A 17,102-nucleotide genomic window follows, 5' to 3' on the forward strand; every position below is an offset into this window, starting at 1 on the left:
GACAGCACTGGTCCCCTGGCTCTGTCTGCACCGCCGTCAGGGGCCCTTGTCAGACTCCCCCAACACCTGAGCCTCTCTCCCCCTCCGCCTGGCTTTGCCCTGGCGCCCCTCCTGCCTTCTGGCTGGTGAGCCGAGCCGAGCCGAGAACGGGCTCAGCCCGACAGGGCCTCCGCGCAGCGGGGCCGGTTCTCCCCTGCTTCCGGGCGCCGCATGCGCTGCGGTGCGGCTCTTAAGTGTTACTTTAAATGGCTGTTTCTTTTGTGTCGGAGTCTTTCCTTTTTTGCCTTGGTTGGATATTTGTCTTTGTTCAAATAATTAATTTTGATTTTCAGTAGGCTATGCGATCACATTGAGCATGTGTGTGAATATATGCACGCGTTCGTGTGTATTCAGTATGCACAATATACGCTGTTGAAGATGAAATTGTTTTTCTTATAATAAATATATAAATATGTACATATATAGTTTATTCAGTAAGGAAGGACTCAAGGAGATAATCCTGACTTTGTGCATGTGTGGAATCTGTTTGAATGCTCATTGCTAGTTTTGGAGACATGAAATTCTTGGGCCGTGTTTTTCTTTAGCAGGGTTTTGCAGGCATTGGTAAACTTTGTTTTTGTAGGAATCAGGCTAGATCGTCCCCTCGTGCACGTGGTCTGACCCTGCATGGGTGTCTGCTTTGTTTCTCTTGAAGTCAAGTATCTCTAATAAAACATGTTTATTTATGACTGCTCTGGCCATTTTTTCTGGGAACTTTAAGAAATTTCCAGAACTTTGCTTTAAGTGTCTCAGAACACTGGTTCTGGACTCTTGGCTGCCTCCCCCTGCCAGTGACGTGACCAGTGCCACCGTCCTGGGCAGATCTTTTCTGGGAGTGGGGGGAGTGGTGTGGGGAGGGTGGGCAGGACACACGATGGCCTTAGAGGGACGGTGGGACTCCGTCTGAGAAAGCGGGGGCCGCCGGAGTGCTCGCGGCAGGGATTTGGGAGGCCCGCTATGCAGCCATAGGAGTGGAGTGGAGAGCAGGGGCGGCATGGGGCTGACAGGTAGGTGAGGGGCCCCACTTAGGCTTTTTGCAGGGGGCTGTGTAGGGCCATGGAGCTTGGACAGACTGGACATGGGGGAGAGCAAAGGGACTTCAAGGACAGCATGAAGGCGTGTGCCCCGAGCATCTGTGAGCATGGAGGGCTTCCTGAGGCAGGCTGAAGGGCGCCCTGCAGCGTGGCGGGAAGTGGTGTGCTCTGGCCTGGCGTCGGTGCACAGGCGGGTGGGTGTGCGGCTCAGCCCACTGGGCCGGGGCTAGACCCTTCTCTGGGGACTCATCAGCCTGTAAATGGCATTTGAACCAGAGGACCAGATGAGCTGGTCTAGGGACGCCTGCAGGAGGGAAGAGGGCATGTGCTGTCCTAGGCATGGCCTGGTCAGCAGTGGGGACGAGAAAGGGAGCAGAGGAGGATGGAGGATGCCTGCTGCTACCAAGTCCAAGCTCGTTCTGCTTGCCGCACGACAGGCCAATAATCGGGAGACAAGGTGCTGGGGCAAAAAAGTAACAACTTTATTTAGAGAAGACGGCACATAGAGAAGATGGGGGACTCATGTCCCAGAGAACCATCTTCCCCAAGTCAGAATCCAGGCTCTTTTCATACTAAAAAAGGGAGGGGTGTGGTTGGTTGTTGCAAACTTCTTGGTTTCAGAACCCTTTGTTCTTGCAGCCGTCCACGTGGGTCAGGTCACGGTGTGCCTGCAAACCTCCAACAAGACAAATGTTACTCTCTGTTCTGCAGTTTTTGTCTCTATGTGAATGGGAAGTGTTCTACCCTTAAAGGTCAGAGCCTTGAGAGCGGGCTGTCCTGTCTATTTCAGGCTCTGGCAGCATTCCTTTACAAAAGGCGCAGAACCAGCCTGTCCGAGCACAGGGTACAGAGCACAGGGTGAGACCCAAGGAACAGATGCAACGTGGGGCCAGGCTTGCTCCTCCCTGTTACACGGCCAGGGAGGAGGGGACCGGAGCGCAGACGGCCTGGAGGCCGGAGCCCGCGGGGGAAGGCAGGCCCGGGCCTGCGGCTCGCGTCGTAGAAGCTTCTGCCGGGACCACGACTTACTTGGATTCCAGCTTGGATCTCACAGGCTCAAATGGCTGCTTTAAGCCCATTTGCTCTGAGACACTCTCAGGTCTAACTCAGGAGGACACCCGATGCACGTTCAGACGCAGGGAGCCCACAGGAAGCGCTAGTGAACCAAAGGGCCTCGCGGAGGGGCAGGCGCCACCGGCGCCAGCCTCGGTCGCAGAGTGTGCGCTTGGAGAGCTGGGAACCGCGCCTGCAGCCCCAAGGACTGCGTGAGCCCAGGGCTGTGCGCTCAGACGCTTTGGCCCGCAGGCTCGGGGTCTGCACGGTGGATGCCGCAGGCATCGGTGTGGCCAGGCAGGGCGCCAGTTGAGGGTCGGGTGGCCGTGAGGCTGACGGCTGCCTGCCTTCAGGGCAGAGGCGCAGGGCGTCCCCCAGCTGCTGGGAATACTGAGAGTGAGACGTGAGCACGGGGCAGAGACGTGATTGTTATTGCTATTAAATGTCTGTACTATCCATCTGACTGGCCCTGTTGTATTTACGCCCCCACTGAAAAAGTCTTGCTTTCATGTATCTAAAGAACATACAATAATACAGCCTGAGAAGTGTAAATAAAGCTCTAGAGTGTTAAAAAAATGTTACAGTAAACTGGTAGGTCAGAGAGCGAAAGAGACATTATAGACACATGGTTGGATTTGTTTGTTTGTTTGTTTGTTTGTTCTGCAGGGGGAGGTGATTTAGGTTTATTTACTTCTCTAAGCAGAGGTGCTGGGGACTGAACCCAGGACCTCGTGCATGCTAAGCACACACTCCACCACGGAGCTGTGCCCTCTGTCTTGTTAGATTTTTAAATACATACCATTTGTTTAATTAGTCCTGCTGTTACTTACGCTAATTGGCACTATTTCTGCTGTTTCAATTAAGTAATAACATTCATTTAACAAAAAAGAAACTCATACCACAAAATCTGTAAGTTGAAACAGACACTGCTCTTTTCGTGTTATGGTAACAGCGGGTGTGTGCACCCACGTACTGCCCCTTGCACAGCACGTCGCCACCTCTGTCTGGTGTGGCTGTGGCCGCCCAGGGCCCGGCGCACGTGCAAGCGGGTTGGCCGGTGAGCAGGTGGGAGGGTTCTTTTCTATTATTTCTGTTTCTGTTTTCTGTCTTTTCTATTATTCTGGCGAATTAGAAGAGGACCTGAGTCAGGTGAGCAGACAGGGCTGCCTGGGACCAGGGAGTCTGGACAGGATGCAGTGGGGAAGGTTGTCGGACGCCCCTCCGTGGGACTCAGTCAGGCTGGATGTGACGGAAGCCCTTCGATCTGGTGTACCTCCCATGTGACAGCAGAGGAGCCGCAAACACCACCGGTGACTGAAGTCCCATCTGTCTGCTGCCTTTAGTTGGTGGGCAAAGAGGCTGCTCACCTCCAGCTGGTAGAGCAGGCAGACAGCTGGGTGTGAGCAGGGAAAGGGGGACGCGGGCCAGTTGGCAGGAACTGGGCAGAAAGGAGGGGCACAGGCCAAATGCAGGGAACCACACATCACGTGAGCAGCAGGGGTCCCTGGGCAGAGAAGGAAAAGCAGGAGCCTTCGGGCTGATAAGGGATCATGCTTTCTGGGGTGACAAGTGGCCTGGAGAAGAACAAAGAAAGGTGAGGAAAGGCAGGAATCTCCAGTGTCTGAATGTGACCTTTTGCTCACTATGCCCTCATTTCAATAAAATCAGCCTTGGGGATCAGAAGTCCCCATCACGCACCGCCGCCGTGACACTTCCGATCCAGACTAAGGAAGGAAATAAAAATCCCTCCTGCCCACGGGAAGGTGGAGCTGGGATGATGATCAGGGAATACGACCCCAAACCTGCCCTCCCCAGTGACTATTCCGCCCACTCACTTTTATACCCTAAGTAACCAACTTGCCAAAGAAACAAGGGCAGCTGCTCACCTGAGCTGCCCGCGCTCCCCGTGAGACAGTCCTGTCCCTCCCTCAGTAAGTCCCCACTATATTTCTTAACCCCCGGGTCTCGTGTCTGAATTCTTTCTGTGATGGGACAAGAACCTGGACACCACTGTGTCTGCATCCTAGGATGGGCAGACAGCGAACCGCCTTCTGGAAGCCCGATGGCTTGCCGGCCGCCGTCTCTTCTCACTGTCCAGGCAAGGGTCATGTGGCTGCCCTGGGCTGCAGAGGGCTGTGTCGGGAAGGATGGGGGCGGGGGCAATGGAGCACCAGGGGGTCTGCCCCAGAGAGTGATGGAGTGGGAGCTGCATACCTCGGTGTGTGGCCACCAGTCAGAGTGATGCCTGGGTCACGGTCCCCTGAGTGGGCCGGGCCTGGGGGTGAAGGGTTGCATTGCCCTTGTTGGGCGAGGAGACACCAGGACTGGCCACAGGGAGGGGAGGGGCGTGGAGGGGACGCAAGTGGGTGGAGAGGGCGGAGGTGCAGGGGGGAGGGTCATGGGTGCGGTAGGGAGGTAGCTGGAAAGAGGAGAGAGGGCGGGCGTTGGGCGGACACTGCAAACTGTGACTCTGGAGGCAGAGCGGTGGGCTCTGGGGAGTCCAGAGGCGGGCCTGGGACAGGCGGCTGGGGGCAGAGGAGGACGGCCCGCGTAACAGCAGGGACGGGGCTGCACGTGGGGCGGGGGGCAGACAGGGACTGGAGGGGGAGGGCGATGGGGGTGTGTGAGTGTGTGTGCGTGTCACTCTGAGGCTGGGGCTTCCACGGAGGGGAGGGAAAGGGGGCCCTGCACCCTGGCTCCTCGGGGTGGGGTCACTGCAGGGACCTCGGGTGGTCAGCGCTCAGCTCCAGGCAGATGGCTGTGTGGTCAGGGAGGGGGCTTTCGAGGCCTTGCGGTGGGGTGTGAGGGGCCGGGCTTTCTGAGGGGGGGACCCCCCGGTGGCTAGGGAGGGTGGGGGAAGGCGCCCTCAGCAGCCTCCTTCCCAGCAGCTTGCTGTCTGAGCAGTGTGCTGGTCCAGGCGCGTCCAGGGCTCTCTGGGGTCCCCTTCATGTGGACCAGTGGCTCAGGGTTGCCTGGGCTGCCCCGAGGCTGGTGCATCTGAACCTGTGTCTCCATGAGATTCTGGGGGGCCCTTGTGCATGAAGGTTGATGGAGATGGTCTTACTGCCAAAGCGCAGCCTCCGCGCTCCACTCACCGAATTGAGACTTGAGGACAGAGGTTTTGATGAAGCAGAAGAGGCAGCTGTACTCCTTCGCCCGGCAAAGGAGGTCACAGCGGCTGATGCTTCCGGGCTGCGAGCCTGCTGGGGAGAGGGGGTGGGGTTTTATAGTAAAAGTTCAAGGGGCAGCTGGTTTCCATAGAGACCCTGTTACCGAGTCCAAACGCGCTCTGCTCGCTGCACGACAGGCCAATAAACCGGGAGACGAGGTGCTGGGGCAAGGAGTAGCGACTTCATTCGGGAAGATGGCGGAGCGAGAGGCTGGCAGGCAAATGTCTTGGAGAGCCATCCTGCTCCAGTCAGAATTCAGGCTCCTTTTACACTAAAAAGGGAAGGGGGTGTGGTTGGGTGCTGCAAACTTCTTTGTTCTTGCAGCTGTCCATGGGGGTCAAGCCACGGTTCCCCTGTAAAACCTCTAACAGAACAAGAGTTATTTTTTATTCTGCAACTTGTTATCTTTATATAAGCCCGAAAGTTAATACCCTTGAGAACGGGCTCTCCTGTGCATTTCAGGCTGAAGGCAACATTCCTTTACAAAAGGCGCAGAGCTGGCAGGACTAAGCCCAGGAAACAGGGCACAGGGTTAAAGCCAAAGGAGCAGACCTCATGTGGAGTCAGATCTGTTCTCTTCTGTTACAGCCCCGCTCAGGTAGCAGCTGGTGGCAAAGTTGTCCTGGTTCTGCAGACGCAGGGCCCCCTTCCCTCTGCTGGGTGTGAAGTCCTCCTCCGGCTTTGGGACTCTCTTAATATTCTTGTACCTGGAACGAGGGTGCTTAGGAAGGGGCTCCAGGGAAAAGTGCTCCAGAGAAAAACGTGTGCCGTTTATAGTCAGGTTGATAGATGCCTCTGGCATTTTGGGCTGAGGCCTGGGACCTCTCCCTGCAGGGTCTGCCCAGGCTGGGACAACAGAACACAAAGAAACCCCGCGGGGCTATAAACAATGCAGACATGTGCAGTGGGGTGAGTTATGAACCATAAGGTGCACAGAACACCTGACCGCTTCTCCGAGGTGTTGGTAGGGGATGGGCCCGAGTCCCGCCTCCTCTCCAGCCCAATGCTGGTCAGCAAAACATGCTTTAAATTATTGCACAGTTAAGCAGTTACAAATGCCAAGTGGTCACTGATGACAATAGGATTCTGCTCGGTTACAATCTGAGGGACCTGGAGCTGGGTGGGAGGGCCTTTGGTGCCCCCCTGCCATCCCAGTCCTCACTCGGACCCTTTCCCCCCACCCAGGGGCAGGGGCACTGGCTTGTTCAGGTCCAAGGAGCCACTGCCCTGCTGGGGGCTCTCCTGGCCGAGCACGGTCTCCAGGGCCTGGTGAGGGCCCTGCCCAGTGGGTGTGCTCGTCTGCACCAGGTCCCTGCGCATGCCGCACCCGCTCTGTGGCCATCTGAGCTGGGACTCCTGGTGGCCCAGCCCTGCCTCTGGCTCCGTGGGCAGTCTTCCTGGGGCCTGAAGCCTCCGGCTCCTCCAGCTGAGTCCCTGTGTCCCCCATGCCTGTGGAGGCAGAACCTTGGGGTGTCCTTGCTCACCTCCCAGTCCTGTCACCAAGCCCTAGTTGCTCCTTGTCTCCAACTGTAGCTAAAAGTGCCACCTCCTCCAGGAAGTCGCCCTGACTGACCCCAGACCAGATTGGGCAGGGAGACCCACCCTCTGTGTCGTGCCCTGTGCCTCCCTTCATGGCCTCAAGCTGCACTTGTGAGCAAGTCCACCGACGGCAGTGTGGCCAGTGTCCAGCTGTGGCCACAGCCCTGCCCTGCTCAGGTGCCCTGGGTGATAAATGGATGAAGGACCGAGTGAAGAATGAAGGAAAACAAATCACAGGAAGGCTGCGCGGGGGCATCCAGGCTCTACGTTAAAACTCACTGACAACCTCCCAGGCCTGTGTGTGTTGGGGGTGGGGCAGGGCAGGAAGGGGAGTCAGGAAGCGGCTCTGCGGTGAGCGGCCCGGGCTGGCCTGGAGCCTGTCGGCTTCCTGTGTGTGGGGCGGCTGGGTGGGGGGGGGGGGGGGCGTCTCCCAGCAGGGAGCAGGCTGCCTGGGGCTGGGCTGTCCTCAGGCTGTGGCCCCACCGGTGACCAGCGCTGGCCTGTGGGTGCTCGGCTCCTGGGCTTCACCTCTTCAAGGAGGGAGCTCGGTGAGTGCCGCCCTGAGCCCCCGCCCCAAGTCGGGGCTCCAGACCCTCCTGGGGAAGGCTTGGAGGTGACAGGTGGGCAGGTGCAGGTTGGTGGCCCCTTGTGTGACGCAGAGCCCACCCTGCCCTGCCCCACGGGGGCCTCAGGCTTCCGGGGTCCTGCTGTGGGCTGGGGTAGCCCCGCTGCCTGCCGTGGGCGAGTCCACCGAGCTGAGACAGAGGCTCCCGCGAGGGGAGGGCAGTGGGTTGAGCTGCAGGTGGGTGCAGGGTGAAGGTCTCTCCAGGGTGGTCTTCCTGGGCCCTCCTCAGCTAGGAGCCCTATGCCTGGTGGCCTGACAACTGACCACCACCTTCTGTGCTGGCTGCCTGGCAGGGCTTTCTGCAAAGGGGCCTGACACCTGGTTGGGTCCCGGCCCACAGCGGTGTCTCTCCCGCTGAACTGGCGCCCCAGCCTGCCCCGGCTGAGGGGCAGAGCACGGGAGGTCTGGGTCCTGGTGGATGCCTGGGGCCAGCCCAGCCTAGGCCTTCTGAGTGTGTCTGTGTCCTGGACAATGCACGAGGGGCCAGTGGTGGCAGAAAGGGACACTCCAGCTTGGGACACTCGAGATAGCACTGGCCAGGGGTCCGGGAGCCACAGCGGGGCTGTGGGGACAGGGCCCAGCCCCCACTGACCAGCCCAGCTCTCTAGTCTCACCAGGAAATGGGGCACCGAGGGGCATCTGTAGGGGTCACCCAAGGGTCTGAGGACAGTCCCTGGCTGGAGAGCCACTCTCTGCCCTCTAGCCGGGGCCTGGACCCCCGGAGACCTGGGGGCGGGTTTAAGCCACAGCCTTTCTCACGGTGTAGGTGCCACCAGTTCCACTGTGACTCAGGGCTGCTCAGAATGCCCGGTCACACCGCTGGCCTGGGGGCCTCCGTGCTGAGGAGTGGGCTGCTGGGTGAGGGTTTCCTGGTGGCAGGACAGGGCCAGCAGCTTGCCCTTTGAGTCTGAGCCTGCCTGGGCTCTAGGCTCCAGGCAGGTCTTCCGAGTGTCCCCAGGCAACTGAGCCCCAGCCCCAGGGTGGCCCATGCCGCCCCACGCCGGCACAGAATCCGTCAGGGCACCTGGGGCGGAAAGCTGCTGGGGGGGCAGCCCACCTCCTGGCCCAGGACCCTTGCGTCCCCCGAGAATGCGGGGTGTGGGTGTGGGGCCGTCTGCTGGCCGGGACCTCAGATCCAGTCGGGCTCCCTGGTAGGGGCCACTTGGGCTGGCGGTTTCTGGCGCTGGGTGTGTCACTGTGGTACCAGCTACCACCGTACCACCATGACACAGACAGGATCAGAAACCTCCTGGCCTGTTGGGGTTCAGCAACCCGTTGGTCTTGCCTGGAGGAGGGCGGGGGCTTCCTGTGCGGTACTCCTCGGGTGCTTTCAGCTTGGTCCAGGGTTAGGATGAGCCACATGAGGGGTGGGCTCTGAGGCAGAGGTCCCTGTGCCCAGCCTGCACTGTGGCCATAGAAAATGTCCCCTCCAGGGGCAAAGCTTGGCTGTCCTGGGCCCTAGTGGCAGTCTGAGCCCAGGTCTGGTGGCCTGGCATCCTGCTGGGCCGGCTCTCGGAGCTCCCTCTGGCTCCGGGCCTCCTCGGCACGTGGGGTCCGTCCTGGATGCCAAGGGCCTGCTGCCCAGCTGGTCAGTCACTATGCCACTGTGGGAGGGAGTCCCAGTGGACAGAGAGGCAGAGGGCTCACACAGGGGCTTCTGGGTCCAGTTGCTCGTAGCATGAGAGTGTCTCCCCTCCAGCACGCTCCTCTGAGGCCAGGGGTGGGCCTGGGGCAGCGGGGTTGGGGGCATCCTGAGCTGAACTCCCCTGGACCCCGCAGCTGCCCCCGCCACTCCCTGCACCTGGCCACTCTGTCCACACCTGCCCTGCTAGGTGCTGGGTGATGGGAGATTGGAGTTGAGAGAGAGGACAGCACCCGGGGTTGGTGGGGAGGCGGGCTGGTTTCACGGAGCTCTGGCAGGGTCAGCTCGGTGGACGGGTTCAGGCCCTGAGCAGTACCCCACTCCAGTCTCTGCCCTTGGAGGTGAGGTGCTGGCTGGTATTTGCTATGTAACCAGCCACAGTGGTACCCAACCCGTAGTCTCACTGTGATGAATCCTCCTGCTAAATCCTCTGTGACTTCCTCTTCCCACGGAGGGGATCCTGGAGGTCCGAGGGGAGGAAGAGGAGGCCAGGACTAGGGCCTGGGGCCGGACACACAGCCCACAGCTGCTCACCCTATCCTGGCCAGGGCCACAGCCCCCCCACTGGCCTGCCCTACCTGCAGGCTCAGGGTGGGGGCGGGGTGTCTCTGGGGGTGGCTCCTGTGCCTGGTGCAGGTAGGGGTGTGTGCTGCCTCCCAGGGCTCCCAGCCTCACCCCTCACTGGCTGGGTGGGCCTGGCCTGTGCCTCAGTTTCCCCACTGTGGAGGGGTGCCGATGGAGCCCCTATGGGGGGGCTGATGGGAGGAAGAGGGGTGTACTTGTGGCAGGTCTGTGGAGTCCAGCCTGGGGCTCTGCACTCATGGTCCCCTGGGATGTGGGTGGCCACTGGACCTGGGCTCCATCCGCCCTGACAGCTGGGCCACCCACTGAGCCGAACCCCTTGGGTGCTGGACCTCGGCTCTGTGCTGTCCCACAAGTGCTGGCCCCAGGATTGTGGCCTCTCAGCCTTTGCCTGTGGGGGCCCAGGTTGCACCCTCGTTTCCTCTGACCCCGACCCCAGCACTGCCCCTCAGACCGTGATGGACACTGCGTGTCCACAACAGCCTGTGTGACTCAGCCCTGCAGTTCCCCTCCAGAGCACAGACCTCCTGCTTGAGGGGGCCCATCCCTCCAGAGCCAGAGGCCAGAGGCCAGAGGTCGGTGGCCTCGAGGACCCCAGACCCAAAAGGGTGAGCTGCCAGGTCTGGGGTCAGAGACCGAGGCCCGGAGGGTGTGGGTGATGGGGGCAGTGCCCAGCTGGCCCTGGTTGCTGCTATGGGCAGCATCGCCATGGGTACTGAAGTCATATGGACCCTGTCTGACAGCCCGTGACAATAGCCGGGGCCTGGGTCCCGGAGGCTGGGTCGGTGGGAGGACCTTCCCCGGGACAGGGAGGGTCCAGGCATCTGCAGAGGAGCTGGAGCTGCGTTGGGGCCAGGCATGTGCCCAGTAGCTGGGGTTGGCACTGGGGGCTGCAGTCTGCAGGCCCCTGGGGTGGGCTGGGAGGGGTGAGGTAGTGATCAGGGTGCTTGAGTGGCTCACGATGGGCCCCGGGAGGGAGCTGGGCCGGCAGGCGCTTAGGCAGGCTGGATGTGGGGGACGGCCAGAGCCTGCAGAGGATGGGCCGGACCCTAAGGAGCCCAGCAGAGGGTCAGGCAGGGGCGCCCCTGGGCGGCTTCCTCCACCAGGAACCTGGCGGGTCGGGAGGCCAGCCCAGACCCAGCGCCCCGGCAGGGCTGAGACGAGGCGGGTGGGTGGCCATGCTGTTGCTCTTGGAAGGAGACGAGGGTGGGCCGGGCCTTGCTCCGGAGTCTGCTCACTCTGGGAAGGCTTCTAGCACAGGGCAGCTCCGGCCATGCCCTCGGGAGAGCCAGCACAACCCTGCTCCTGGACTGGCACTGGGCTGTGAGATGCTCCCACCCTCCATGAACCCTGCCCACCTCCCTCAGCAGGTGAGCTCCTATGCAGCTGAACACAGGCCCAGCTCCAGTGTCCAGGCCTGTGCACTTGTCCGGCTCCCAGGCAGACGGGGAGGGTGTCTGGGGCCTGCCCTTGGGAGCTCGACCTCTGCTGGCTTGCCTGGTGTGGGCTCCGTCCTTCCTGATTCCTTTGGGTGGGGGTGTCGAGAGCCAGGGTGGTTTCTGCCAGCTTGCTGGGCTCTGGGTGTGTGGCTGTGGGGGGTCGGGTGGTCACCTGAGAGCCCTGTGAAGCCCTCAGCTGCTGTGCCTGGACACAAGCTTGTGGGCCAAGCCAGCAGGAGCAGCCCTGGAGGCCGAAGGTCTGGGCTCTGTGGCCCTGAGGCCTGGCCTCCTGACCAGCAGGTTTTTGCTGCCTGGGCCTGTCACTGTGGTCATAGTCGCTATAGTAGCACAGTAGGAGAGACCTTGGCAAAAAGCCCTGTTCCTGGCCGAGTCCTTCCCTGCTGGAGGCCCAGGTGCAGGCGTCCAGTGGGGCTGTCTGCACAGGTGCCCAGCACCTGCCCTGCAAGTGTGGTCGGGGCTGGTCCCACCGTCTCCCCAGGGAGGGTGGGCGTGCCCCCCGCTGAAGGGGTGGGCACAGGGAAACGGGGGGGCCCAAGTCCTCTCAGGGGTCCAGGGGGACTGGGCTGAGGGGCTGCCCTGGGGGGCTGGCCCGTCTCCTGTGGGGGTCTCACACAGGCTGGGGGGTCCATGCCTGGATCTGACTGAAGACAGGCGGAGGCGGGTGTCTGGGGGCGACCACTTCTGGAGGTCTCCTTATGTGCCAGTGCACACGTGCAGTGAGGGTCCTGGGTGGGCCCCCTGGCGAGGACGGCTGGGCTCTGCGGGACAGTCCAGTGAGGCCAGCGCCAGGATGTGGACACATGGGTCCTCCCTTCCTCTCAGAAGGGCGTTTCCCAAACCAAATTCCATCAGCGGCCCCTGGAGGTGAGAGACTCTCCCATATTGTACCTGCAGGGCAGGGCCCCCAACCAGTATGACAGCACATGGGGAGTGGGGGTGCTGTTCGATGGGTGGTGTGGCCGGGAGGTCCAGTCTCCACAGAGTGAGGGCGGTGCCAGCTCACCGGTCCAGCCTTGCCTGTGTGACGCCCCTGCCCAGAGACAGAGGCTCACAGGGTCCTTGCAGAGTGGGGTCTCTGTGTCTCCAGCCATGGCCCCCAGGTGCCCCAGGGAGGGAGCGTCCCAGGCCACTGGCTGGATGCCGGTGGAAAGGGGCCCTGGGACCCTCCCGGTGTTGGGGAGGTCAACAGGGGTGCGCCCCGTGGAGCGAGTCTGGCTGAGATGTGGGCGGATTTATGGTCTGATGGGCTTGGACAGGAGTGATGGTGGCCACTGGCCCGCCCGGCATGTTGGGGGGTGGTGTGCTGGGGGTGCCTCCCTGGTCTTGCTGCCCCAGGTGGTCTGGGTGCTGATCTGCACCCCTGTGGTGACCATCATACCCAGGGTTACATGGCGTCACTCAAAATCCTAGGGGCAGAGCCGTGTCTCTGACTCCCAGGGGCGGGGTTTTTGCTGGGCGCTGTGATGCTGTGGTCATAACACCAAGAGCCTGAATAGCAGTCATACCACAGTGACACAGGGCCACGCCCAAACCCCCTCTGCCTGGCGGGAGACCTGGGATGTACAGGCCGACCAGTGATGGAACCAGAGCCCTGGGAGGCTGCGGGTCGCGCTCGGGGTTGCAGATGTCCTGCTGGGAGCACCTGGGAGGCCTCTCCTGGCAGGGGCACGGGGACCATGCCCGGCTGTGTGCCGAGGCCCAGAGGCAAGGCCAGGCCCAGTGACCTGGTGTCTGTGCCCATTTTGGAGCCCCGTCCCACGATGACGGCCTCCTGGGTTGACAAATTGCCCCCAAACTGTGTATGGGTCGCCTGGGGGCCTTCTGTCCTCCAGGGGCCTGCTGGTGCCCCACCCAGGGAGGCCAGGAGCAGGCAGGAGTCTTTCCTGCTGCCACCCTGGGCTTCCAGGTCCGAGCTGCACTTCCCACCCCGGGACGCAGCCCTGCGCAGCCTCAGAGCTACTGGTTCCCGCAGGACATGGCGCCTGTGCAGCCGAGGGGGTCCGGCTGCCTCTCCTCGCCGGCCCCACAGCCCCACTGCTCCCACTCTGGGGTGGCTTCCTGAGTGTCCGGAGCCCCTGCGAGGGTGACGTCGGCTGTGGCAGCGCAGGGCGCCCTCTTCCTGAGCCCTCGCAGCTCCAGGCCTGGAGCACGGCCCAGCCTGACCCTCTGTGGCCCCTCATGGCCTCTGGGCATCTACTTGGTGGTCACTGTGGGTCACGGATCATGGTCAGGCCTAAAGGCTCTGGCTGTGTCAGCCGAGGGAGGCCGACGTGGGGTTCTAGGAGGTGAGTGACCCAAACGAAAAAATGCACGAGGAGTTGCCATACCGCCAGACAGGCTTCAGCCGGAGACACCACGGGGTTAACAACAGTTTATTGCCACAGGAGGTGTGCACCTGCGATGCACCTGTCCTGCCTTTACCTGTTTTCTGTCAGCACATGCGCGGTCTGGGTTTCTTTGCTCATAAATCTTATACAATCGATGCGTGCGTGGAGCGATTGTTTGCTGCGTGCGGCAAACGTGCTCTGTAGTCGTGGCCTTGGGTCCCACGGCCTTAACTTGTCTCAAGGCCAGCTCACAGGCTGGTTCAGAGTGTTCCCTTGGGGACGCCCCGTGCTCCGTTTCTGGTCCATCCCAGAACCACGGGGACGGCGGTGGGGGCCCAGCACAGTCTGTTGGGGTGCCCAGGCTGTGGCTGGCCTCGTCCATTTTGCTCAAGTTCCCCCTGAGATTCTGGAGGTGAAGGGCTGGCCCTTTGTTGGGGCCCCTGCCCCGCTGGCCCCCCATCTTCCCTGGAGGCTCTGCACCTCGGCATCCCCACCTGGAGGCCCCAGTGATGCCTTTGCTGTGAGGTCTCAGCGGGTGGGCGCTGCCCAGGGCCCTCGGTCCATGTTCCCGGGTGGGGGTGCCGTGGCCCAGGCCACAACGCCACAGGGGGCAAAATCCGTGGTCCAGGCCTCGGTGCGGTTTCCAGCACCCTTAGGCAGTATGTTCTTAAAATACCCTTCCATCAGACTCCGAAGTCCCCTTCCAGGTGCGGTGTGTGCACAGGGTGAACACTGAAGGTGATCAAGTGCACAAGTCCGTGTTCTCGCGCCCAGACCCCCGGCTCCCTCCTGGTGGGCCCAGGTCAGGGGCTCGGGGATTCCAGACACCCGCACAGAGCGCCTTGCCCCGCCGGGCATCCGTCTCGTGTGAAGGGGCCTGTGTCTCAGTGCGCCTCTTCCTTCTCATCAGGGAGCTGCTCCTGTGCATCACCCCGCCTCTGGCCCGGGGGGAGACTTCCTGGCCAGGAGCTGGGTGTTCTGCACACGCCCAGCTCCACTTGCCGCGGGCGTGTGTCGGGTGGCGCTTTCGGGCAGGGGCTGTGTCACTGTGGGTGTAGCAGTAACTACAACTATAGTATGTCACGGTGACACACACCGTCGCAAAATCCTCCGTCCGTCTGTGTGCTGTCGGTGCCCACCCTTGCTGGCCCGGGCCGGCTCTGAGGAGGAGATCCTGCGTTTCCAGTGGGTTTCGGCTGTGTGCTCGGGTGAGTGGGGGTGACTCTGACCCAACCCTTCGTGGGGGACGAGGCACCCGCCTTTCCAGCACAGGCAGCCCTGGTGTCCACCGAGGTCCATGTGGTGGTCTGTCTGCCCAGTTCAGGGGGCTTCTGGTTGTGTCCAGTCTGCTGTCTGGGCCCCCTCAGAGTTTCCATGTCCCCGGCATGACCAGCCAGGGTCTGGCTCCCCTGCCCGCATTTCACAACTCCTGGAAGACGCCGACAGTGGTTTGGGTTCTCGCCTGTGACTTATGTCAGTCAGCTGGGCCTGGGGACGCTGACTTGGTGCGAATGGCTGGCCCCATCCCCACCTGTGGGCCAGTGGGGGCCTCCCTGTGTCCCCCTCGCAGCACTGGTCATGGGTGGCTCACCCTGGGCGTGGTCGGGGCGTCCCTGTCCTCGAATGAGAGGGCCCTCCTCCTCGGGGAGCTCACGACCTTGCCCAGGGCCCCGCCGGCCAGAGGAGGTCGGATCCCTGGGTGAGCGGGGACCTTGGAGCCCTGGTGCAGCTGAGCTTGGCCTGAGGGCCTGGCCTGTGAGGGGTCTCAAAGGCCAGGCTCTGCTTTCACTGTCCAGGGCCTGGACCATTAAAGTGGTGGAAACAGGCTTCATACCGTCGCTGTGGACAGCAGGGGAGAGCTGAGTCTTTCCCGTGTGCACAGAGGTGACGGGCGGGCCCTGCAGAAGCAGGAGGGGTGGGCTCAGGGCTCCGGGGACGGACCAGGAAGGGTGACCCCGTGGATGCGCTGAGGGCCCAGGATGGATGCGGGGGTGGAGTCAGGACTCCGTGCCCACTGCAGGCGCAGTGTCTCTGGAGGCCAGGAGCTGAGGGGGCTTAAAGGCGCCGAGGCTGGAGCGGCTGACCCGGCAGCACTTGTGGGGAAAGTGGTCACCAGGACGAGGACACGTCCTCTGGGTGTGTGGTGCCCTGAATCGGGACGAATGCGTCCCAGCAGCAGGGTCTCAGGCCGGGGGCACCTGTGCAGGAGCCGGTCCTCCCGGTGTCCGTGTTTACTGGGATGGAGAGGACCTGAATGCCCAAGCTTCCAGTGGGAAAGGCTCCCGGACTCTGCTTCCAAAGACTCTGTGCCTCTGCCTTTCGGTGGGGGCAGCCGGGGCCCCCCAGGCTGGGACCCAGCGAGGCCATTTTCGGGGGTGGACACACGTGGGTCAGGGATTCAGAGGGCAAAGGGCAGGTGGTGCCTGTCCACGGTGGGCTGCCCACTGAGGGTCCCCTGGGAGTGGTGGGGGAGCGGGCTGTCAGGGAGCTCTGGGCCCTCTGCCCGCAGTCGAACTGGAAGGGTCCTGGGCGTGAGTCCGACGTGCCAGGAGCCTGTGGCGGGTTGCAGGGTCCTCAGGCCTGAGGCGGGGCCGTGGGAGCCAGGTGTGGGTGTGGGGACGCGGCCCCGCAGCCACGCGGTCTCCTGTGTCTGCTGGGCCTGCTGAGGGCACTCGGGACACCCCTGCATCTTTGGGGCTGCAGGTAGGGGACTGACCAGTAACCCAGCCCAGCAGCTGACCTTCGGAAGGGCCCTCCCTTTGGGTGCAGGGGGTCGCCAGCCTTCTCCTGCAGCTCACAGATGTCATGGTGACGTTGGAGTCGGATGTTCCCGCACGGAGTGGGTGGTTTCCGGTCAGGTGGTCGGCCTGGAGGCTCCGGCCTGGCCCTCCCACCTCGAGCGTCCGCCTCCAGGCTGGCCCGAGTGCTCCTCCTGGTCCCAGGACCGACCAAGCGTGACTTTGCTGCGTGGCCACCACGGCTGTGAGCTCTCCCTGAGGGCCGTCCCGCCAGCTGCACTAGAGACACAGACAGGACTTGGGGTCAGCGTCCCGCCCGCTCCCTCCAGTGTGTAAGACCAGGGCTCCTCTGCCGAGCCCCGGGAGGGGCCCGAGGGAGCGCACACCGCGTCTCCGGGGTGGGGGCTGCTGGGCCCAGAGCGGGGGGGCCTCCCAGTTGTTCCCTGGACCTGGCCGATGAAAACCCAACCAACGGTCAAGTGAAGAAGGAAAAAGAGGATTCGATTTGAGCGAAACTGAGGGTTATAACCCGGGAGACAGTCTCAGAAGCTCCGGGGACGGTTCCGCCTGGTAGAAGTCGAAGGCACAGTCACACAGGTTTTTGGGACAAAGGCTCGCACGTGGACAAGCCACCTGGTGCTCTGCACAAGGCTGAGCGAGGATCCGTAGCCGGAGCCAGCCGCAGGTCACCAGGACCCTGCAGAGCTGGGAGAGCCCGCACTTCTGAGAAGCTCGTTAGCTTGCTAGCGTCAGAGGAAAGGGCAAGAAGGTCCTGCACAGTCGAGCAGGCACTTCCGGTTGCAGAAGCTGTGGCTGACCTGTAACGCAGGGCTCAGAGCACACGAGAGAGGGCCCAGTACGGGTAGGGACCACATTGGGCTTGAATTTTCTCA

At 62.1% G+C, this 17,102-nt stretch overlaps 5 gene segments (V, D, J or C); all 5 read right to left on the reverse strand.

The window, feature by feature from the left end:
* Nucleotides 1-17,102, reverse strand: part of LOC102517513 — a 255,227-nt gene that overhangs the window by 183,104 nt on the left and 55,021 nt on the right.
* Nucleotides 1-17,102, reverse strand: part of LOC116664456 — a 220,355-nt gene that overhangs the window by 154,345 nt on the left and 48,908 nt on the right. Inside the window, 2 exon segments of the C gene segment in view lie at nt 11,454-11,471; nt 12,045-12,058. Coding sequence covers nt 11,454-11,471; nt 12,045-12,058 — 32 coding nt within the window.
* The window catches only part of LOC102508908, a 226,113-nt gene that overhangs the window by 72,940 nt on the left and 136,071 nt on the right, over nt 1-17,102 (reverse strand). Inside the window, 1 exon segment of the C gene segment in view lies at nt 12,619-12,649. Within this exon segment, the coding sequence occupies nt 12,619-12,649 (31 nt within the window).
* LOC102504046 overlaps nt 1-17,102 on the reverse strand; it is a 148,906-nt gene that overhangs the window by 23,293 nt on the left and 108,511 nt on the right. The window contains 1 exon segment of the C gene segment in view: nt 15,183-15,191. Within this exon segment, the coding sequence occupies nt 15,183-15,191 (9 nt within the window).
* The window catches only part of LOC116664460, a 91,158-nt gene that overhangs the window by 12,499 nt on the left and 61,557 nt on the right, over nt 1-17,102 (reverse strand). Inside the window, 1 exon segment of the V gene segment in view lies at nt 13,120-13,126. Within this exon segment, the coding sequence occupies nt 13,120-13,126 (7 nt within the window).

Source organism: Camelus ferus, chromosome 6 (genome assembly GCF_009834535.1).
Source record: "Camelus ferus isolate YT-003-E chromosome 6, BCGSAC_Cfer_1.0, whole genome shotgun sequence".
Lineage (NCBI taxonomy): Eukaryota > Metazoa > Chordata > Mammalia > Artiodactyla > Camelidae > Camelus > Camelus ferus.